This window comes from Glycine max, chromosome 17, assembly GCF_000004515.6.
Source record: "Glycine max cultivar Williams 82 chromosome 17, Glycine_max_v4.0, whole genome shotgun sequence".
Taxonomy (NCBI): domain Eukaryota; kingdom Viridiplantae; phylum Streptophyta; class Magnoliopsida; order Fabales; family Fabaceae; genus Glycine; species Glycine max.
In genome coordinates, this window is record NC_038253.2 from 37,229,075 (window position 1) to 37,253,560 (window position 24,486).

A 24,486-nucleotide genomic window follows, 5' to 3' on the forward strand; every position below is an offset into this window, starting at 1 on the left:
TGGTGCTCAATAATAAAACTTTAGTAAAAAAATAGTTGCATGGTGACTAATACCAATAGCTCTGGCTCAATGCTGATGTTTGCAGAGGAAAGAGAACTGTGAACTGAACAATGAAGGTAACGTTGTTGCCTCATAATATGACACAAGAAAGACAATTAAAATAAGGAAGATAAAAAATAAATAATGGGCAAGAACATTTCTCTATCATATTTGACCTCCAAATGCACATGGCTGCTTGGGTTTCTGTTCTATTAGTTTTTGGTTTTTTTAAAAGTTTTTGCCTTTACCCTCACAAGTTTACAATCACACCCTGTCCTCTCTCTCTCTCTCTCCTCTCTAGTCATTGGCTACATGTATGTTTCATCTGTGTCATTGAATGCTTTTGACTCCATAGTTGAAGAGATTCCTCAGATCTACAGGGAAAGAATTTTGGACATTGTCAGCCTCAATTCTTCATCTTTCTGGGATCTTTTTTGGTCACTCACTTTTATTCCATCAATCCAGAAAAGTTGGACTTCTTCAACAATTCATTGTCATGACATGATTCACAATCATTTATAAGGTTGGTTTGCATTTAATGTATTAGTTTTTAATTTGAGGGTGTCCAATTTAAATCCTTATGCCTTTTCTTTTGAGTTCTTCTTATTTTTTTCCTTCTGTTGGGGTGGTTGTTGTTGCTGTTGCTGATGCTAATGGTGGATCTTGATTTTGTTTATTGCAATTGAGATCAATCATTCAATCTTCTCTGTATTTGTGAAAATGTGTAATAGTTTTGTTTTTTGCAATTTGCTAGTGTTTGCTGAAGTTTATTTGTTTTTGTGTGATTGAGCTTTTAAAAGTCTCAGGTGTGCTTTTTTTTTCACTTCCTTTCTCGTTATTCTGGATGTCCAGTGTCAGGTTCTATTCAACTTTTGTTTCAAAATTTTCCAATATATTTTTTTGAAAATAGTTTAATGCACCAATTCATGATTTCTTAAACAGTTAAACTTCCTATTCAAGTGTGATTTCTTCCGGGGTCGATGTCACATATATTTTCTTCAACTGTTGTCTTTAAATCATGGTTTTGTCACATTCCATATTTCAATTCTTTAGCATGACATAATGACATCAAATCAGTGACCATCTTGTTTCGTCTCTTTTAACTTTTTCCTTATTCTTCTATTCTTGGTCGGTTAAAGTCAAGTTCCTGATCTTGGTGGTTACTTTCACTGTACTACTTTTGTTTTGGTACATTATTTCTTTTATTTCAATTCCACCTTTCCTTAATAGTAATTTAATTCTATTATTATATATCTGTTCCAATTTCTTACAAGAGACTCATCTTGGCCTAACAGATTGCAGCTGGCACTAGTGCTCTGGCTTATAGATAAAGCCAATAATTTAAAACATTGACCAGTGCTTCTTGTGATGCAAGTGCTAATGGATTGAAGGAAGAGCTAGTTGAAACCCATAAGTTGAATATTGTGGAAAAGAAATTTGGATGCTATCAGTTTTCTTTCAATGGTTTGTGAGATGGAGAGTGATTGTATTGAGGACATGGACATTGAAGTCCTCTCTTCAATGTGGCCTGAAGATATTGGCACTGATGTTGGAAAACAGTTCAATATAGAAAAGCCTGGAAGAGACCAAGATATGTTGGAGGAAGTCACAATCATAGAGGAGCCAACTATAGCTGATTTCCAGCGTCTCATGGAGCTTACAAATTACACAGATAAAGGGTCTTCTCAGCTGGCATACCTCATGCAACACTGGGAGTATAAGCAGGCTAACGCGGTTCGGCTTCTCAGAGAGGAACTTGACAACCTTAGTAAACAAAGGAAGGAAGTTGAGCTCAGGAAGTTGGAGATACTGAAAGACAATCGGTTCGAGGAAGAGAATTATGGTGGTGACAAGCGCCCAGTTTCTATATTGGATGAGGTTTACTATACATGGCAGGATGTGCCAGTGCCACTAAGGAAAAGTGATGTGGTTGTGCAAAACAAGAGGATTGAAATTGAAGCTGAGTATGACACTGTTGTGTATTGGAAACAGCGGGCGCTGCAGTTGGAAAAACAGTTGGAGGCAAGTGTCCAGAGGGAGCAGATACTAATGGACAAGTTGCAAGAAAGTGTAAAGAATCTTGAAAGGCAGTCTTCACCTGTGGAAGAACTATCTCAGATTCTGAAGAGAGCAGATAATTTCTTACATTTTATTCTCCAAAATGCACCTGTTGTTATTGGCCATCAGGTACATTACAGTGAGTATTGAGTTTATTTATCTGAAAGTAATCATAGACAAATCTTTCCATATTGTGTATAATTTGTCTTAGATTAGCTTTTCCTTAGTCTAAGTACTAAAAGAGTTAGGACCTTGCAAGTATTAGTGGCATTTTTTGAACTTATATTCAATGATTTTTCTGTAGAGTACCAGCTCCCTCTTGTAAACACATAATTCTTCTTTTGTTTACAGCATGGCGGTTGACATGTTGAAATATGTATATGCAAGCAAGTAAATGCACTTGGACAACAGTGTTATCTTTTCTATTAGCTTAGATGGAAGGTTGCTTTTATGGCTGTATTGCCTAGGTGCAGCGGACACAGAATAATGCCTGAAAATGTCTTTTTAAAAGGCTAGAATTAATGAACAGTGCCACTAAACTGTGATCTAAAATTTGTGTTGTGTTGTGTTGGGGGATCAGGTGGTTGGTGCATTAACATGTGAAACTTAAATATAGGAACATGTCACCACATTGATAAAACCTGAAACGTAAATATAGGAACTTGTCACCTAATTGATAATAATCTGCAATATTTTGGAATTGCATGACATTGTTTTCTTTTTAACACATGGTCCGTTTTTTGTGCAATACTTGTACTATACCTTCTTTATTGTAGTTTTAATTGGTTCATCATTCTGAAAGCTACATACATGTTTGCCATTGTAAGGGATCTTTCAATCTGCAAAGGACTGACTCTGATACTTTTCTTCCAGGACAAAGAGTTGCGCTATCGCTTTATCTACAATCATTTTCCGAGTTTACAAGAGGAGGTAATGATTATTGCTGTTGAAGTTCTTATTGCCAGGGCATATGATTAGGTTTCATTAAAATTTTTGTCTTACAATTTTTTTACATCAAAATCTGCACATACTCCAGAAGAAAGTTCTTTAAATTAGAAACTTTTTTCTTATTCATGAGTTATTGCAAAGTAGTACACTGAGATATCTTGATTCTTAAAACTCAACTATTTTTTTTCAGGACATCATAGGAAAAACAGATGTTGAAATTTTCACAGGATCCGGTGTTAAGGAATCCCAAGATTTCAAGAGGGAAGTAATGGAAAAAGGGTTGCCTGCAAAAAAAGAAATTACTTTTGAGACAGAATTATTTGGGTCAAAGACATTCTTGATATACGTAGAACCTGTCTTTAGCAAAGCAGGAGAGACAATTGGAGTAAACTATATGGGAATGGAAATAACAGATCAGGTACATGTTATTTGCTTTAAAGTGTTACTTGAAGACTTGTTCTTGTAAAGAGGATATTTATATTTTTCACAAACTGCAGGTAAGAAAAAGAGAAAGAATGGCAAAGCTTAGGGAAGATATTGCAGTCCAGAAAGCAAAGGAAACAGAACTTAATAAAACCATTCACATTACAGGTTTAATCACTCAGCCAAATCTTAATTTATGAATTTTACTTTTTAAGTTGCTTTGCCTGCAAGGAGCTTATTTTCTCCCTACCCTACCCTCCCTTTTCAACAGAGGAGACTATGAGAGCAAAACAAATGCTGGCAACAATGTCTCATGAGATAAGATCTCCACTGTCTGGAGTTGTCAGCATGGCTGAGATTCTTTCCACCACGAAACTCGATCGGGAGCAAAGGCAGCTCTTGAATGTCATGATATCTTCTGGAGATTTGGTTCTTCAACTTATAAATGACATTCTTGATCTTTCCAAGGTTGAGTCAGGTTAGAAATTTCTCCTGCACCATTGCCTGTTATCAGTGATATCCAAACTTAAAACAGTTATTCAAAGACTAAATTTAATCATTCAGAGAAGAACATCGAAGTTAGTTGTGTAAAGCAAAGACAAAAGTGCTTTTGATTTTCTGATCATAGGTGCTGATCATTTAAATTTCTTCCCACCCCACAAAACCCCCTTGTTCTCTATAGGAGTTATGAAATTGGAAGCTACCAAATTCCGGCCAAGAGAGGTAGTAAAGCATGTACTCCAGACAGCTGCAGCATCATTGCAGAAAATATTAACCTTAGAAGGAAATGTGGCAGATGATATACCTGTTGAGGTGAGACCTTAAGTAACACCTGCATGCATGCTATCAAAGATTTAGCATTGTTGTTGCACCTTAACTCATAATTACTTCTATGATGTAACTCTGGACTCAGGTCCTCACCTGACTTTTGAATTCAAAGAGATAATTTCACCTGATTACTAACTTACACTTCAATTGCTTCATGCATAACTGCAGGTCATTGGAGATGTTTTAAGGATTCGGCAGATTCTCACAAATTTAGTCAGGTACTAAGCTTCAAATGATTGAATAGTCTATGAATTTGCAACCAACCACTTCAAATGTTTCCATTTAGGTTGTTATGAGTGGAATCAAATTCTTTTTTTCCATTTATTCTTTTAGTTTTGTACTCGGCTGCACATCATTGTTAGTCCATATATAACTTTGTGCTTTTAGATTACAACAGAATATTACTCATGAGTAGTATTATGGAATACTACATTATTAAACTACATTCAATATTTTGATAGTGTAGTTTGATATTTTATTATCGAACTTTATCATTGCTTCATGTATACAATGGGACAATAGGTCATGAGTACTATTAATGAAATTATATTTTCTCCTTTCTACCCTACTAAAGAATGTATTTATGATTATCATTGCTCTAAATTTATTATTTTCTAATATATTGCAGCAATGCAGTAAAGTTTACACATGAAGGCAAAGTTGGCATAAACCTGTACGTTGTTACAGAACCACCTTTTGCCAAAGCAGAAGGCCATCAAAAGATGATCACAGAACAGTCTACAAATTCAGCAAATGGGGTGAAGGAAGAGAAACGTGCATCAACGCCGCGAAGCAACGATGATCAAAATTGTCTTGATGGTCAGAAAAACAATGACCATCCTAGCCAAAATCATGCAGTCAATGATGAATGCAGATCTTCAGTTAAAAGTGAATGCTCAATAAATGGAGATACTGAGGAGCAAACGCATTCAACTGAAACTGTGTGGATACGTTGTGATGTATATGACACAGGAATTGGAATACCAGGTATATTAAAACTTTATGTTAGTACTTAATTTGTTATAGGATTAATGTTATTTTCTACCCATATAACTTTGAAAATACTTAATTTTTTACATGTTATGATGTAACAGAAAAGGCTATACCTACTTTATTTAGAAGGTACATGCAAGTAAGTGCTGATCATGCTCGAAAGTATGGTGGCACAGGGCTGGGACTAGCAATATGCAAACAGCTGGTAATTACAAACTTTTATGTATAGTAAGTTTGTTGAATTTTACAATAACTATCATAAAAAATCATATTAACAATGATTTCTGATTGATGGATAACGTAATTTTTTTTACACTGATAGTGCATAGAAATTAGACTAAATGGTTTTAGCCTAAAGAAAAATGAACAAAAAAAATGATGATACTTCACATATGTATCTCTATCATTTCTAACTGAACCAACATTGACATGATTTTCTTTCTGAGACTAATCATATAGTACACCTTGTTAATGTTTCCTTGCACTTGGAACAGGTTGAGTTAATGGGGGGTCGTTTAACAGTGACTAGCAAAGAACATTGTGGTTCTACCTTCACATTCATACTTCCATACAAGGTTTCAACAGTTTGTGATGATTCTGATGACCCAGATGAGCTCTCAGATGTGGATGATAATGATGACGATACAACAGAAGGCTTCTTCCAATTCCAACCTCGCACTTTGGGCTCTCTCTTCTCTTCTAATGGACCTACCAGGCCACAAAATGTACTACCGGGATTCAGAAGCTCACACAACTTCAATGGTTTTTCAGAGAATTCTTTCTCATTCCTCACTACCAACATAATATCAAAAGGGACTAATTCAACCGAGGATGCTTCTTCAGTCATTGTTGATGCTCCAGAGATGTCTGAATCAACAGGTTCATCAAGTCACAGCCCTCAAACAAAGCATGAAAATGTAGTTAACACAAACAACCAGAATCAAGATAAGGCACATGCTCGGTTACAGAATGGTAGTGTAGACTCTTCTCAACATAAGGAGGCAATGACTCTAGGAACAATGTCAAGTGAACCACAACAAACATGTCAAGGTCAAGTGAAGACAGACATAACCTCCCAAAGTGTTATTAAGAGTAATAAATATACATCATCAGAAGTAACCAAATCCACATTAGGGCCTAAGATTCTTCTTGTTGAAGATAACAAGATCAATGTCATGGTGACACAGTCAATGATGAAGAGGTTAGGATACGGCATGGATGTTGTGAATAATGGAGTGGAAGCCGTACGTGCAGTGCAGCGCCATACTTATGATGTCATTTTGATGGTACTTTATTGAATCTCAAATTTTTTATCTTGATGCATTTTATTTTCTAGAAAATTCACTAGTCCATTTTTGGATAGAATGAATGATACCCTTGACTCAATTTGTATGCAATGTTTCTTACTGATGTAAAATGTTCATAATTTATGGTTATGAATAGAAATTTTAGCTTAAGGTGATTAATTGGTACTTGTGCTTTTCAGGATGTTTACATGCCAGTTATGAATGGTCTTCAAACAACAAAACTGATTCGGTCTTATGAGGAAACAGGCAATTGGGAAGCTGCAAGAGAAGCTGGAATTGAACAATGTTCACCAGCTTCAAATGAATGTTCTGTACCACTTAAAAACCGGATCCACATCATTGCGGTGAGTAATTTCACTTATTGCGTGACTCACTACATTGAATCTAGAAGACAAGAACTCCAACATGTTAACCTGTATAAACATGCAGACAAAAAACCTTACTATACACAATTATTTAAACAACTATCACCAGACAAAGAATATGCCACTTGCCACCCTCTATGTAGCATGGTGTTGCTGAACCTGACAATTTTTATATTCTAATAGTTCTCCAGGGATCATGATTTTCTTGCTTAATCAGATTTAGCCATAACCCATTTAGCTGTTTGTGCTCAAAACTAGTACTAAAATAAAACAAAACTTAGGCTGATTTTGATTTGAGTTCAATTTATATACATTATTCAATATAAAATATTTTTACACTAACATTCAATAGGATTTAATTATTTTGCTATGTCATCCTACTCATTAATATAATATCGTGATAAGATAAATTATTAGATTACAAAATTGTCTTAATATTGGAACTAACTACGTCTTTTATGGATAACTACAAATCTTTGATTTGAGCAGTAAAGTAAACATTTTCTTATTATCTTATGCTAATGCAGATGACAGCAAACACAATGTCAGAGAGTGCTGACGAATGTTATGCAAATGGTATGGACTCATTTGTGTCAAAACCTGTGACATTCCAAAAACTGAAAGATTGTCTAGAACAGTACCTGAGGTGAGGTGAATCAATCCATGTAAATTTCCGCTTGTGTATAAATAGAATAAGAGCCTAGGAAAGTTTTGCAACAAATGAATCATGTTCTCTCCTCTTCATCATCAGTGTCTACCTTAAAAATTGTATAGATCTACAATATTGTTTTTTTTTTTAATCTCTCCGAATGCATAATAGCTATTTAGAAAGCTAGTTGGAGCGTGCAATGTAGTAGAGGTACATAACATAAGCCTTTCCTATATTATGGCTATGTATTGGGAGTTTTGGCAAATATTGGCACTACAAGAAATCATAAGAGACAACCCTTTTGAAGTTGATGGTAATATTTTACTTGCTGCTACTAGAAAAGTAGAAATTACGTAGAGCTTTCTTCTAAAACCTAAAGGAGTGAAAATGGGTGTGAGAATTTATGTACATCAATATTATTGGATAGGATCAATGATTTGACTAGGATTTGAGTCTCCTGCAGTACTGGACGGGGTGCATTCAGGGAAAGGAATTAGAGAGTAGGACCTTGTGTAATTTTGCAGGAGATATCATCTCAATTCTCGACTTCAATATTTATACTCGAGATCAATTTTACGTTTGTTCTAATGTGTATAATGTAAACAGGACTTAGTAGTGTTTGCAATACATTTTTTTTAACAATTTATCAAAACAGTTTCTTTATTAGTTAAAATTCATGTAACTCCCACCATTTTGGAAATAAAACAATTAAATAGGAAATAAATAAGAATCATGGATTTGATAATAGCTACATAAATCTATCTATTTATATATAATTTTTTTTATAATATATGTATGTATAATATATAAAAGTTAAAATCCGAATTGTAATATCGACATCTCCTTCTTACGAATGAACTCTGACTCAATTGGATGAGCAATGTACCTAAGCAATGGCGGATGCACATAAAGAGTATGGGGCAACAAAATTTATTTATTTATTTATATATGTGTAATAAATAAAAAATGTCCCCATAAGATAATTCTTATAACGAATGTAAAAAAAAAAAAGAAACAAAAAAATTAATACTAATTTCACTATTTTATCCTTTTAACTTTTGATAACATTGATGATGAAAAAATCATAGAATATTTTTAAAGTGTTAAATTAGCTTTTTAGTTATTTAATTTTTTTAAAATTTAATTTGGTCATTTAATTTTTTAAATTAATTCAATTTGATCTTTCAATCTAAATTGTAATAAATCACACTTTTTTTAATGCATAAATGAATGCTTTAATTTGCAAGAAACTTTAATATTTTAGTCTTTTTTTTTCATAACATTATAACATTATGTATTTTGTAAAAGTTTGTGATATTTTTCTTTTGCTAAAATATTATAAAGTATTGAATTAATTATGTTTTTGCTCCACACTTTTTATAAATTTCACTTGTAGTCCATATATAATTAAATAATTTTTTAATATTTTTAGTTCCTATAATTTTCTTTATTAATAGATTTAGTTCATGTTATCTAGTAACAATGTTAATTAATAACCTAATCAATCATACTAGCGATTCAATAACTTGTCACTTCATCAAAGAGACTTACTCAGGCAATCACATGTAATTTTTTCAACAAACTATGATTTTAATATCTCATTATTTTAGATTAGCTAATGAAATCAAACTAGTTTATGAGAGATTAAAAACATAATTTATCAATATTTTTTACACATGATTGTCCCAATCAAACTTTTTGATGATGTGGCTAGTAATTGAGCTGTTATTGTAGATATTTATGATAACTTAAAATTAAAATTTTGTTTAGGAATTAAAATTAAAATTTTAAAAAAAAATTAGAGATAAAAAACACTATGCTATTTCTTCCTCTCAGTAAGAAAAATTTTAGATCCACCATTGTACATGAGTTATTATATATCCTCTTATACCTAAGTTCAATGAATTAAAAAAAAAAAAAAAAAGAGAAAGAAGTCATCTATCTTTCTTCTTAGTATTATTTCTTACATCTTTTATTATGATGCTACAATCACTCAATTGAATAAATGTTGATATCATATTTTTTCTCAAACAATTATTAACTACTAGAATTAGACTCTTGTTCATGTGTTTCAAACTATATTTATTTGGGACAACACAATGTATCTCTGTATGTTAGGACAATTTTTTTTAATTGTTGCATGGGGTAAATCTCATATATATATATATATATATATATATATATATTATCACAACCCCATCCCTAAAGAAAAAAATATTAGGTAGACACAAATCTAACACATTCTTCTTAGGCATAACCAATAAGAATTTAACAATTAATAAAATAAACAAAAAATTCAGAATATCAAGTAAAATTAAATTTGATACTCTTTCTGTTTTTTTTTCTAATCTTCTTCCTGATTTTTTTTTTGTTAAATTAAAGATACAGATTATGAGTGAAATTTCTTAAATAACAAATAAAACCTAGAATTTTTTTTCTTTATAATAAATTTTTACCAATATAAAATTATTTTATAAATTATATTAGTAATATTTTTTTTTTATGATAAGAAAAAGTTTAATCATGTACACAAACAACATTACAAAAGAATATATAATTTAAATTTTGAAACAATTAAGCACCTAATTTAAATTAATTAATTATCATGACAATAAATTGAAATAAAACTTTCTTTAAAATTATTTTGTTAATATATAATATTCATGTTTTCTATTAATGTTGAAGGTAAGTCAATAACTTTTCATAGAAATTTGATTTTATGAAGTGCGTAAGATGTAGAAACGGATAAAAAATATATGTATATCAGCAGGTTTAAAAAAGTGGAGCGAGACTTTGTTCTATTTATAATTATAATTATAAGTAATTAATAATTTTTGAAAGAAAAAATTATAAACAAAAAGTTAGAAACTAAAACACACTACACCTTAAATAGTATGCGAATTCACATCATCTAGGTTTTTTTCTTCTTAATTTTAACTTTTTATTTATAATTTTTCTTTTTAAAAATTATTAATTATAACTATAGTTTGATTTTAATTTTAAACTTTTGATATATTGTATAAACTGAATATGTCTTTCTTTTATAATTACATTGAATATTAATATTACAGTAATATTTATCAATCCTAATTAAAATTATATTCTAAAAATTAAAATTATAAATTCAATGGCAACAAAGTCTTATGATTTCTTAAAATCAACGTGTTTTATTTGCATTAATAAAGTCATTATTTAAAATAAAATAGTCTACCATTTTACACCACCAAAATATATTATTTTGAAATTTAAATTATATTTTCTAAATTCAAATTATAATCCTTTATATAATTCAATTTCAATGCAATTTAGAAAAAAAAATTAGAAAGAAGATTATAAAATAAAACAGAAAGATTATCAAATTTAATTTTACATAACATTCTGATTTTATTTATTTATTTTGTTAGTTGTAAAATTTTTATTGGTTGTGCCTATGAATGATGTGTTGGATTTGTGTGTATCTAATAGTTTCTCATCACTAAATGGACCCTAAAGGTTACAAAGAATTAAAAATATGTTATAAAAAATAAATATACTGATGGTATTAATACATATCTAATGAATTCTGAACCATTTGATTAAGGAAAAAACTGTTACCACTTATGTTAACCGATAAAATAAAAACATATTAATATCACTATTTTAATTCTGAAATAATTATTAGAATGGAATTTTAGTCGTAAGTTATTATAAGTTAACAACTATACTATAATATTAAAAAGAAAATATTTAAGGTTGGCACCTAACATATGAGCAAGTATATATGCATTTTCAATTCACCAAAGAAAATATATCTATTTTTAACTTTTAACTTCCTGCTAATTACAGAAAATGAATTAAAAATTGAAAAAAATATGTCAAATAATATATTATTAGTATTTCTAATTAAACAAAGTGAAAAAAGTCAATTACAAATGCGGTTAAAATAGAAGCTTCATTGATCACACACTTTTAGAAGGATCTTTTCATATGGTGTTAAAACAAGTTAAGTGGGTTTTTTTTATTCGTAAGAATCGAAAATAATATCAAAAAATTTACAATAATTCACTTATTTTATTTAACTAGTTAAACTAGATTTCATTGATCCAAATTAAGCAAATTTCATCATACAATGAGAAAAATAGGTCATGTAAAACATGAAGAACACATCAGAACACATGTTATTTGTATATACTTTTTGGGGTGATTTATTTAGTGTGAGTAACAACTTTTTTTAATACTTAATGAAAAAAAATACTAAATAGCCTGAATTTTCACGTCCTAAGAATGAGTTAGAACTGGCACTGACTATTTAACGAACGAGTAGTTTCAAGTGAATTACGTATAGCACCACGTTGAATGTTTGACAATTGACAAATTCACATGAATTTTTTTTTAAATTCCTAGTACTTTAACTGCTTCTCCATATGACCCGTACAAAGAACAAATGAAGTGTAATTCTTGTTTACCTTAATTTCTGGAACTGTTGACAAAAAGCAAAAAATATTTTTTTTAATGGAGAAATGTTAGGTGAATGGTCGGATTGAATTTAGGATTGCAATAGAATGAGATTAACGTAAAAATCTAATACATTCAGTTGAGAAAAGAAAGAGGAAGATTAAATAGGTAGGAAGGATTTAGAGAATCATCAAGATAGCTAGAGTTAGTTGACATCATATGGTTTGTACTATGAAAGGGTATTTTGGATAATAATTTTTATAAAAAAAAAACTGAATATGTTTAGTAATTAGGAGCTGTAAATAGCGAAATTCAAAAAGAAAAAAGGAGATTTGGGCCGAGCTCAAATCAAACATCGCAATTGTGCCAAATACAGCTCCTTAATTATTAAGTGTTGCCCCTTGCATTTTCCCCATAATCTGTTATCCCTTCTAATCCCTATTTGTTCCAACAGTAGTTTTATTAAACTTGGAATGGACCAGCCAATCTGACCAGTTAAACTGGATACTAGACTTGTGATCGATCTGATTAATTATTTAGATCGAACATGCTCCTAACATTGTATAACTCAACTCTAAATTGGTAACTCAACCATTGTTGAGATTTTGAAAAGTGTATTAAATCGTTCAAATAATAAAGTGATAAGTAAAGTTGTCAAACTCTACATCATGAATGAGATAATTTCTCTCACGGGTTGTTTAGAAGCATAGGCTACAACCTAACTCTTCTACATAAGCACACCACCCAAACCCATATAATCTATTAATCCCATATTCTTTTATCAAAAACCTTAAATGAAAAAGGAAAAAGGCACAAAAACATAATAACAATAAAAATGCTTTAAGGTATTCACAACCCATCCAATTGAATTAAAACATAAAGTAAACATAAAAACATAAGCATACACATCGATAACTAGGGTCTAGGGTAATCCTGCTACCCCTCAACCGTGATCATACTCATAAATGAGACAATCTCACTCCCCTTTTACCTCAAAAAATGAGGTTAGATGACAAGGGTACAAGCAATGGTGATTCTTTGCAATTTTCCTTTCACTTTTTTGTTCATGGTTCTGACAACATAGTTTCAAAATAAAGCAAAAAAAGACGTGAGGAAAGATTAGATTTTAATGAATCTCACAACTTTTAGAGTTAAATTGGGTTTCCTAATACTAAAGGCTTAAAAGCATTTAACCTAAAATATTATTTTTATTTAATTAAACAAATAAAAAGATATTTAACAATAGCTAATATATTTTTATAAATATATATTTTTATAAAAGGAAGTGTTACATATTTTCTTGATTTTCCAAATTTTTTATTTTTCTAGTGGTTTTACACACCTTGAAAAATTTTAACACTTTATAACCGCTAGAAAATATCTTGAGCCAACAATATTTTATCACTTGTTTATTATATTATTAGGAGTGTTAGGGTCAGATTCTCTTTTACACACACTTCATCCTATTGATCAACATCACTTAAGTTTTAAGCTGGTTACTTGCTTACCAATTTTGCAGGTTCATTCAATTTTTAATTTATTTAATTTTAGGCTAAAATTCAATTTTCGTCATCCTACTTTTCCAAATATGTGATTTTAGTCATCCTATTTTTTAATTGAGACATTTTGTCTTCCATTTTTGACAAATCCACAATTTTAGTCCCTTATTTTTTAATTGAGACATTTTGTCCCACACTTTTTAAAAATATGTAATTTTAGTCCCCTTGGTCAAGTTTAGACTTGTTGACTATGCATTTTTTTAATTCTTTATTAATAAATTAAGCTTATTAAAAATTAAATAATTTTAAAAAAACATGTGTCATGTATATAATAAACAAACAATTGTCCATCAACGTTTACAGAGTACATAAATCAACGTTTGCAAGGACTAAAATTGTGAATTTTTTAAAGTGGAGGATGGAATGTCTCAACTAAAAAATAGGGAACTAAAATTGTGAATTTTTAAAAGTGGAGATAAAATGTCTCATTTAAAAAATGGGGGACTAAAAGTGTAAATTTGAGAAAATAGGAGGACAACAATTACATTTTAGTCTTTATTTTATTATCATTATTAGAACCCAAACCCAAATTGTCATTTTCTAATTGCTCTATTTACCATCTGTGCCTCTCACACAACAAGCTTTTCAACAAAAAAATTATAAGTTTTGTTGAAATATCACAAAATTCTTCTCATATGCACAATTCCTTTCACAAAAACGTTGGCCTCAAATTCCTTTGCCTCTTTTTCCTACCACGCTTCTTATCCTAACTTTCCTCTCGCAGATGCCTCAATCACCATTCAATTGAACCACTTCACCCAATTTAACCGTACATCTGAGTGGGGGATTTTAACTGGGTGAAATATTTTAACCGAGATATTAAAATGCCTTGCTATAATGTAATCCATTTGGATAGGATATTTTAAAAGTAATTGAAATGTTAGCATTTTATGAAGCATTTTAATACACTAAATTAGGGAAATTTTAAATTCATAGGAAAAATAAAGGAATTAAAATTCCTCAATCATGAAACACAACACACACTCACATTCTATGTATCTCTCTCTCGACACACGCTCTGTGTCCCTTATGAATGCGATCTTGCTCGTTCTGCAATCACGATCTTTCTCGTCTGGTAGGTTCTTCTCTTTGTTCATAAAATCCTTTCTTTCTCTCACTGATAGGTCTCTCTCTCTACCCATTTCTCTCTCATCTCTACACATTTCTTCCCTAAAATTTGTGTTTCATTGAATTTGATTTTAGTTTTGTGGCTACGATGTTCATTTTCTCTGAAGATCTAGAGCAAATATGGTGCTTTTCTCATATTCATTATCTAGGGTTTCATTTCTCAAATTAGGGTTTGTTAAAACAATGTGTTTATTTTTTCTTTGATTATTGTTTCAACTTTGATTTATTGGTTTATGTTTTGTTTTTTATTTCATTGATTTGTTTTCCATTGATTTTCATTTCTTGGTTGGTGTGGATTTGGATGGGTTTTGGGTTGGGATAGGTTGTGAGTACCATATGTTTATGAATATGCACGAAAGAGAAATAGAGAAATAATTGATAGATTATGCTTAATGATGATATTGAATATAGGACTTGGTATTTGATAAGTGTTATGTATATGTCATATGTATACTGAAATCACATAGCAATTGTTTGAGTGGTCGACAAGTGTACCGATTCGCACAAGTAGTATATAAAATGGTAAGATCGAGTATCGTATCCACATGAAATTTGTTTCACCTAGAATATGTATATTCAATATGTAAACACTTTTAAAGCTTGGAATAAAACAAATATTGAGTTCTGCATTCTTAAACTATTTGAACAAAAACAAAATATTCAAAGCTATAAAATGTGACAACTATCAAGATAAACGCGTTGGGGAGTGTCCTACTGAATTTCTCTTGTTGTATAAAAGGTTTTTCTCTATTTAACACTATCCTAGTGTTCTTACACTGACAAAATACTCACGCCATGATTCCTCACATGAATGAGCCTAACTCTCTTAGCTTTCGTTCTTGATTCCTCAACAAACTCGCTCTAACAGAGTTACACTAAGCACACAGTGTAAAATAGACTAGATCACTGCACTCATTCCTAGACATATAGATTTCTAGCTTGCTCTATCAAGTTCTAAGGTTTTAAAGCATTTTCCAGTACTAAAAAGCCTAACTACACATACAAATGGATGATCAAGCCACAAACATGTAAAATAAGCATAGATAGAAGCAAAGAACATAGAAACATAACATAAAATAAATAGTAAGAGTATTACATCAAGAGTTTCAGTAGTAACTCCCCAACAAAGAGGCTCTAGCCTTCCATTACAAGCAAAGCTTCAAAATACAAGAAAGACACTATTTTTGGTGAAAGAAAAATGGAAGAAATTGATGGAGAATGTCTTTTCCAACCTCTCAACCCTATATCTCTCTGTTTTTCACAAAGCCAAGCTCTCTTTGTTGCTCTCAACCAATTGTCTCTTTTCATTTCCGCCAACTTCAGTGTTTTAAAGGCTCTTGGACTTCTCAGCTTTCGAAGGCTCACTCAGCGAACATGCCTCGCTAAGCGAGAGTAAGTGAAAATCCGTTAAGCGAGCTTGGGCGCGCTAAGCGTGAGAAGAGACAACGTCCTCGTTGGACGGGCTGGCTGCGCGCTGGGCGTGCAGATATCTGACTTATCCTCTTCTAGGGTTTCCCATACGCTAAGCGAGCTGGATGTCCTGCTAAGCGGATGCATCTCGCTTAGCCAATCTGCCTCGCTAAGCGAGTCATCAACAACTTTTACCTTCTCTTCTTTGACCTGAAACTGAGCTGGATTCAACATTATGTCACAAAACTGGAGTATCTACTCTATAAAATCACACAATAAGGAGAATATGTACAATTCCTACACAAAGAACCATAAATTGGAGGCACATTGCTATTTCCTTGCAAAATTTCAATACCAAACTAACTTATGAATAGCAACTAACAACAATTATCTAATTTTCTTTTCTTTTATTGCTTCTTTTGTGTTAAAACAACAAGAACTTAACTTCTTCTGAGTTTTTATCTAGAAGATGCTAAAGTTAATGATTTTATAGTAATTTTGGTTGTATTTTGTATAAAGATGTAACAGAGGTATGGAAGAGGATTGGAGAACTGAAGTATTGCCCTCAGCGTGACATTCTTGCTTAGCGCATTAGGACAGCTTGGGGCCAACTGTAGCGCGCACGCATCTGACGGTTTAGCGCACAATCACTTATGCCGGCTGGATTTTACATGTGCGCTCAGCGTGCACATGCAGGCTTAGCGCACAATGGTGGTTCTGATTGGCCTTCAAGTGGGAAGATATTTTCAAAAAAGTGAATTATATTTATAAATCAACATCAATTCATTTAGCAATACTTAACCACACAACAAGGTAGCAGAAAGAAGAGAAATAACGCTGGAACTTCATTAGCAGTCGATGCAAGGAAAATCCATTTTCTAAAGCTCTGGCCGATCCGTTTCACTCCATTTTTCTTCCATTAAATCCCCTATAATTTACTCCACCTATATGTAAGCCTCTAATGACAATGAAAGACTAAAACTCCATCGTGTTGGGTGCTCTATAATCCAAAACTCTCTATGATGTAATAATTCTGAACTATATTTTAATATGATGTTGTTATTATTGTTCATCCTTGTGGTTATTCACATATTTATGGTTTGATCATCCATATTTTTGTACTGTTTTAGGATATAAATATTGGAAAATGTTTGTATGCTAAGAACTTGGGAAAAACATCTAAAGTGAGTCATATCTAGGGATAGAGTGGTCTTCTTTAGCCTGTTCATGCATCTCTGCTCTTAATGCAAATCATTTAGTAATCAATCGCCAAAGGGTTGGAAATGATATTAGGTGATTTTGGTTCTTTCACTCGAGGGATCTTGGTGAGAATAGAATAGAAGATGCGGGTAATAATCATATTAGTGTTAAAAGAGAAAGATCAATAAAAGATTACATCAAGACAAGTTCTGGTAGGAGAGCCCCAAACACGTTCCACTCTCATCACCAACCACACACTTCAAGCGTTTGTCTTCTCACCTTTTATGTTAATGCTTTGTTGTTAATTCTCAATTTATTTCTGTTGATACTGATTCTTATGAACAAAACTCTTTTCCATTCATTAATTACTTAATCATTAGATTTATACATAACTCTAAGTACAAACACCGTCTCTATGGAATATGATACTCGATCTTACCATTTTATACTAGTAGAATTTGGTAGACTTGCCAAGAAATCAACAATATTATCATTGATAATAATTGCTTGTACTTGAAATTAGTTGGAGATAATTGGCTCGCCATTTATTTTTTTATCCTATTTGTCTAGATTCAAAATTCAGAACATAATCAATTAGTTCATTATTAAATGAACTAATTTCTTATTGCATAATTTTTAACATGAGTAATCACTAGTTATAAATAAAAAAGCCTCACATTTAGTTAAAAGCATACTTAGGAAGATGGTGATCTTTATTCTTTCTAGCACCTAGTAGCTCCCAAAACTAACACTAAACTTTGCATATATGGAACTACAAGAAGCTTACGTGTATCATTTGTAACATAGACTAGTTCCATGGATATATAGACTTTTTTGTTGATATTTTCTTATTTTTCTTTGCATAAGTTGGGTGTTGTAACAATTCCTTGGATGAATCTATTGGATTCCGATTTAAATACCTAATGATTAAGGGGTTAAATTAATCCTAAAATCATGGGGGTTATATTAGCTATAAAAGAAAGTAGACAATTTTAATTTTACCGTGATGTTCCATACAAGTTAAATAATCTAGCACAACATTCATAGATAAATTGAAGATTATGATGTTCAATTGCTAGAACCTTATGATGTTTGGTGTAAAGAGTCCAGTAGAACCACAACTGTTGTTTTTTAACATTCAAACTAATTTACCCTCTTATAGCATGATTGTTATAGAGTTAGATGGTTAGCTTCTCAGCTAAAAGGCTTGCTTTCCTTAAAGCAGAAACTCACCCATATGACACCAAGAGGCACTTGGCCCTTTTGGTGCCGTAGACATGTGTTTAACTACTCTAAACATTCTATATTCATATAATAAGGAAAGTAGGCATTGATTAACATCATCACTAGTACAAAACTGATATGTATGCCAATTGGATTTCAAAGCTGCAATTAACTAGATTAACTTAACCAACTTTCTTTCCTTTTTGGGTTGTTTATTCCTTCCATGATGAACAAGATTTTTAAAGACGGTGATAGCTTATTTATTGTTATCCCCACAATAAAATAACTTCATTACAATTGTGTCCCAATGTATTTGGGTTTTTCCTTGCCAAATAACTTGTTATGTTGTTGTTGCTACTGGGATATTTTATGCTTAAGTAGAGGATTGACTTGAGCCACTACATTTTTGTTTTTGTTTTTCATATTTACTAATATAAATTTTCCTCTGTATGAATCCAATATGACTAAGTTTCTTGTACTGTTTTGTTTATTTTTTATTTTCATCTCTAACGTTCCATAATTCTACTAATCTTCTAACATTCACAAAGGTTTGGATTAGAAAGAAATGAATGCTAGCATATTTGACACCACAATTACTTCAAGAAAATGTAAAAGAGAAGAATTTAAGAAGATAATTAAAATTATTTTTGTTTGTGTCATTTATATGATTATGGGTGCAGTAGCATTGTACCATAACAATCAATTTGTTAAGGAACCAACCCATAATTAGGAATTGGAAAGATGCGGTCACCTTAATCGTCTCATTAGAGCAGAAAAAAATGTATTGAACAACTAAGGGTTAATAAGAGTGCATTTTTTAAACTTTGTAGAATTTTACAAGAAGACCATGGATTAGTAAGAACACAAAATGTTCTAATAATTGAAGTGATGGTGATGCTTTTACATATCCTTGCTCACAACCTTAAGTACAGTGTAGTGAATTTTGATTATTACATATCTAAAGAAACAATAAGTAGGAAATTCGATGATGTCTTGAGAGCTAAGTCTAATTCATTCATCAATCTCATGAAAAAGGTTAATGGATCCCATGCTCAACCCAAAAGCCCCCATGCTAATTTCTAAGAGGTCAAAGAACAATTTGTTTTCTTTCTTTCTGTTTAAGGCTTAGCACTAGAACATGATAGGCTTAACACAAGATTTGGTGCTTAGTGTCTGGAGGTTAGAGAGTTTCCATGCCCTCTACCTCTTCCAAGCTTAGTATCAAAATTGATGCTTATGATTAATATGTGATTTTGCAGAATTTAGGTTTGTAATTTGTAACATCCTATTTTTCGTAAAATAAATAAAAAGAGTTTTATTTAAAAATAAATAGAGTTTTAAGGAAAAAATAATTGTGTTTTTGTAATGAAATAAATGATGGGAAAATGGTTTTATTAATTAAAATAATAAATTTTGAAATAAATAAAATAAATATATGTTTTAGAAAATAAAGAGATATTTTAATGGGCCATTTATTTATTTATTTAAAATGAGTTAAATAAAGTTCTTTTTTTTATATAAAACAATAAAATAAAAAATAGAATAAATAATAGACTCAGAGTAACCTAGCTATAAATAGAAACATATTAGGTCAGTTTTTACAATTACGATATGTCTCTATGTTCTTTCTTTCTTCCAAATTCGTTCTCCCTTTTTCTTCTCCCAAAGTCCTCTCTTTTTCCCACATATACCCAATTCCGTCCTAGTAAAACTATCATCCTGAAATTTGGATAATAAGTATTTTTTTCTCCCTTTTGATTTCTTGAATAATTAAGGATTTGGGGATAATTGTTTGATTGGTGACTTGATGTTGGGGTTCTACTTGTTACTTGGAAAAGACTAAGAACATGTTAGGAGTCAATTCTACAATCTTAATTACAGGATGGGTGTTTAAGAATGAATTGAGAGCCCTCGAGATGCTCTAGTAAGCACAAATTACAAACCTGAATTCCGCAAAATCACATATTGATGATAAGCATCAATTTTGATGCTAAGCTTGGAAGAGGTAGAGAGCATGGGAGCTCTTTGAGCTCCTAGTACCAAGTGCCACAAACCTAAGCACTAAGCACCAAATCTAGTACTAAGCGTAACATGTTTTAGCGCTAAGCCTCAAACAAGAAGAAAACATCCTCTTAGGAATAAGCATGGGGGACTTCTGCGCTGAGCATGTGATCCATGGACCTTTTTCATGAGAATGATGAATGAATTGGACTCAGGTGCTTGATTTACCATGCACTCTGAATTCTCTGTGGACCTTTTTCATGAGAGTGATTATCATTTAACATGATGTATGAAGTTAAGTTTGTTCTAATTTGAGGCCCTTTGTTATTTATTCTTCAAATTTGTGTTTTAATTGGTGAATGGTCTGAGTGTTTATGAATGCTTAGATTTTTTAAGAATGCTATGTTGGTTGTGGTTGAGACTATTCTCTCCCTTTTCCTCAATTGAGTCTCTTTGAATTTGCAATTTTGATGCAAAGTTGTTGGCTTTTGATTTTTTTTTTTGAGGAAGAGAATTAATGTGAAGGTTGGGTAGATTTATGGATGAAAATGGAACCTGTTTTTCTTCTAAAATTGTACTTGGGTTGGTAAATGGACTATGAATGTATATGCATAATGCTTGGTATTCATGCTCGTGCCTTCTAAATGAATATAATGGATATTGTGCTTTCAAATATTTATTGGTTGTTTACTTTCGTGTGGGTACAAATAATGTTCTCTACTCCTTGCGCTTTACATTTGTATGTTTGTTCTTACTTTAATAGAAGATGACAACATTGTATGAGGCATACATAGTACTAAATAATTTTCCTTCAAACATATGTGTTTGTATGTATAGCATAATATAATTGCTTTTGAGCCTATGTGGTGATTGAAAAGTTATACCATGATGTTCTAGACTAGTTTTTCTTTGCATGTTTTTAGTGCATGAGTCCACCGAGTTAGAACTTGTCCCATTAAATGTCAAGTAACTTTTTTATAGTAGAACAATTGTCTTTAGTTCCATAATGAGTTGTAGTAAGGAATTGTGGGAGGAACAAAAATGATTTGTTGTTTCTCTCACTTATTTTGTTATGTGTAATTGTGAAGGTTAATCCAGAGAATTTGTCATATGCAGTATTTTCAAAGATGCTCCAATATATACCTGACACTTGAGTGTTTGAGTCTATGACTAAATCTATCTTTCAAAACATGCATTGTCGTATTGAATTGATGTTCATTTTGTTTTAATTGGTACTTTACACATGTCGTGGTTATATTGACAATATAACTTCAATTTACATTGTTGAATGGTATGTGATGTTTTATGAAATTTATTTATTTATTAATATACAATTATATCACCACCCTTGACAATGATGAGAAGTCTTTTATAAAGTGTTAGATTTGGGTTGGAATCTACAATGATAAGCATGTTTGGTTGTGATTCCTAAAAATAAAATATGATTTTCATTTTGATTGATGAATATAATAAAAAATAAAGTCTTCATTTTATCACATTTTAAGAAAATAATTTTGTACTTAATCTTCCTACTCTTAAAAAAGAAACAACATGTTTTTGTCAAAAATTAATAAAAGAAAATTAAATAATTTTTTATAAATTTTAATATTAAAATTTATTTTTTAGATAAATATTTTAAATAAAATTATATTAAATAAAAATTAAATTCATCTATCCAAATAAAAAAATTAAAATATAAAAGTTTTGAATTGTTTTATCTAAACAAATGAAGGAAACTCAATTGCAATTAATTTAAATACCAAGTATTTTAATTTCTTTAAATTTTTAAAATCCTCAATACAAACAGAGTAAATTAAAGGTTTCAAGATTGAACATAGAAACCATCTTTCAGAGAATACATTGTCAAAGTTTTCTTCATACTCAACAACCTTTATTACACAACAAATGAGGTGAAAAACTTAAAACTTACACTGCACCAGAGTATAGAATCAAAGGTAAGAGGCAACAAATCTCGCCCTTCTAGAGAATGGCATGCGATGAAGAAAAAAACGTGCAACACCCGTGTATCTACGACAGTTTGGTTCTAATTTTTTTATAGAAAAAATCTTGCAATTTTTTTTTGTGTGTAATGCTTGATGCATGATAGCAAGAGAGGGAAAAGGGGGCAAGTAGAAGATGAAGGTTCGGGTCCCAATAATAGTAATAAAATTAAAAAATGATTTGACCTGCATAATTGGTAATCAAGTAACTATTTTAAGAATTTAAGTGACACATGGACCAATAATATGAAATGTGTGTAAAAGAGTGTGTGACCCACCCTGATTCCATTTCTGGTTTCATCAAACTAAATTAGTAGGCCATGTGAAAAGTCAAAGTGATTTGACTATCACACCATCAACATAATTGAGGGAACTAAAATAGATAAAAAATAATTGAAAAAACAAAAATTGATTTTATGAAAAAAAATGAAGAACTAAAAAGGTAATTTATAAAAAAATTACACGTGAATATTACATCAAATTAATGAATGATGTAATAACCCATATAACTATCACAAAATAATTAATATTATTTGACAATAAATATTAAGAATTTTAACGAAGAATATCTCAAGATCTTTTTTAGTAAAAGCTAAAGTAAAAATCCAAAACACATTAGTGACAAAAAAATATTTTTTTTAAGGAGACAAAAAAATTAAAATTAGAATAATAAAAAATATTAAACCCAAAAAAATATTTTAAAATTCTCTCATAACATCTTTTTATCACCCTCGCTTGCGTGATAAATCCTTTATATCTATCGTTTCTTTCTCACATCATCTTTCCACGTAAAAACTCTGAAGAAGAATCCCAAATTGTAATTATCGTGTTGTAGGAAGCTTCATGGAAAAGGATTGGCGTTAAAGTATATATATGCGTTATTCTATCATGTCAAGTCACTCACGTCCGACAATACATTTTTCGTTTTGACAAGCTAGGTCGTTACCATGGCCAACTTTATGTGTAAGCCCTCATGACCTGATCCTAATTCCTAACTGGATCGAAAGCATATGGTTCAAATTCAATTTACACCAAGTGATTGCTGGATCCTGAGTAATTATACGTTAATTTTATTTTTTTTTATGGTCAGAAGCAGTGAGGGACCTACATTCAAATAAGAGGGTGCACTTACACCCTCTCATTTTTTTAAATTTATTAAATTTATAAATAAAATTTTATATTTTTATATTTTATTTTATCTATATTTATATAATTAGACCTATTGATTTTACTTTTTATAATTTATCTCTACTAATTTAAGGTCTTCAATCGGTCACTGGTTAGAAGATATAAAAGACAATGAACTTACTCTAAGGGTCTCACATATCAGGCAGCAGACTCGAACCTCTGAACCGGACACCGTCCCTTTTCTTTAAATTTTTTCTATATATAAAAAAAAAAGACATAAAAGGTATTGCCTCTCTAACTTGCATATTTGCATCTATACTTGATATACATAATTGCATCTGACCAAACGCTTAAAGGAATTCCGAATTTATACGATGTATCATGCATATAGGTTGGCTTTAAAAGTGAATATAGCTGAGTTCATCACATATACCTAGCGTCACTACTACGGAAATTGATTTTATATTGAGTGTATGTTAATTGAGAGTTATATATGTGTTAATCGTCAAGATTCTACTTGTTTTTCGAAAAGAATATATTTTAAAATTAATAAAGTAATTTTTACTAAATAATTTTATTAATAAATAAATATTTAAAGATAATACATAGAATTTATTCTTGATTGTGAGTTTTTTTTAATCAAACAAGTAAAATCATAATTTTTAACTTATCAAATAATTATCTAATACTTAATGCATATAATAATAGTAAATTTGATTAATAAAACATTCATTTTAAATTATAGTAATACCATATAAAGGTTCATAAGATGATTTGTAAGTAAATTTTAGA

The 24,486-nt window shown here is 30.8% G+C and overlaps 1 protein-coding gene across 1 annotated transcript; it reads left to right on the forward strand.

The window, feature by feature from the left end:
• Positions 1-257: 257 nt before the first annotated feature.
• Positions 258-7,927, forward strand: LOC100801640 (histidine kinase 5). The gene is made up of 13 exons (XM_006601142.4): positions 258-562; positions 1,335-2,226; positions 2,971-3,027; positions 3,236-3,463; positions 3,543-3,636; positions 3,740-3,946; positions 4,151-4,281; positions 4,465-4,514; positions 4,925-5,283; positions 5,391-5,494; positions 5,784-6,575; positions 6,776-6,940; positions 7,489-7,927. Exons 2-13 carry the CDS (start codon positions 1,501-1,503, stop codon positions 7,609-7,611), a joined length of 3,036 nt encoding a protein of 1,011 aa, XP_006601205.1. The 5' UTR covers positions 258-562; positions 1,335-1,500; the 3' UTR covers positions 7,612-7,927.
• Positions 7,928-24,486: the final 16,559 nt, after the last annotated feature.

What these genes read in the sequence shown, in the direction of transcription:
- LOC100801640 (XM_006601142.4), top strand. Translation starts at nt 1,501, where the DNA reads ATGGTTTGTGAGATGGAGAGTGATTGTATTGAGGACATGGACATTGAA. An exon ending in GAATGGAAATAACAGATCAG is followed by an intron (nt 3,464 to 3,542) that starts GTACATGTTATT and finishes CACAAACTGCAG; the next exon opens with GTAAGAAAAAGAGAAAGAAT. An exon ending in ATTCTCACAAATTTAGTCAG is followed by an intron (nt 4,515 to 4,924) that starts GTACTAAGCTTC and finishes AATATATTGCAG; the next exon opens with CAATGCAGTAAAGTTTACAC.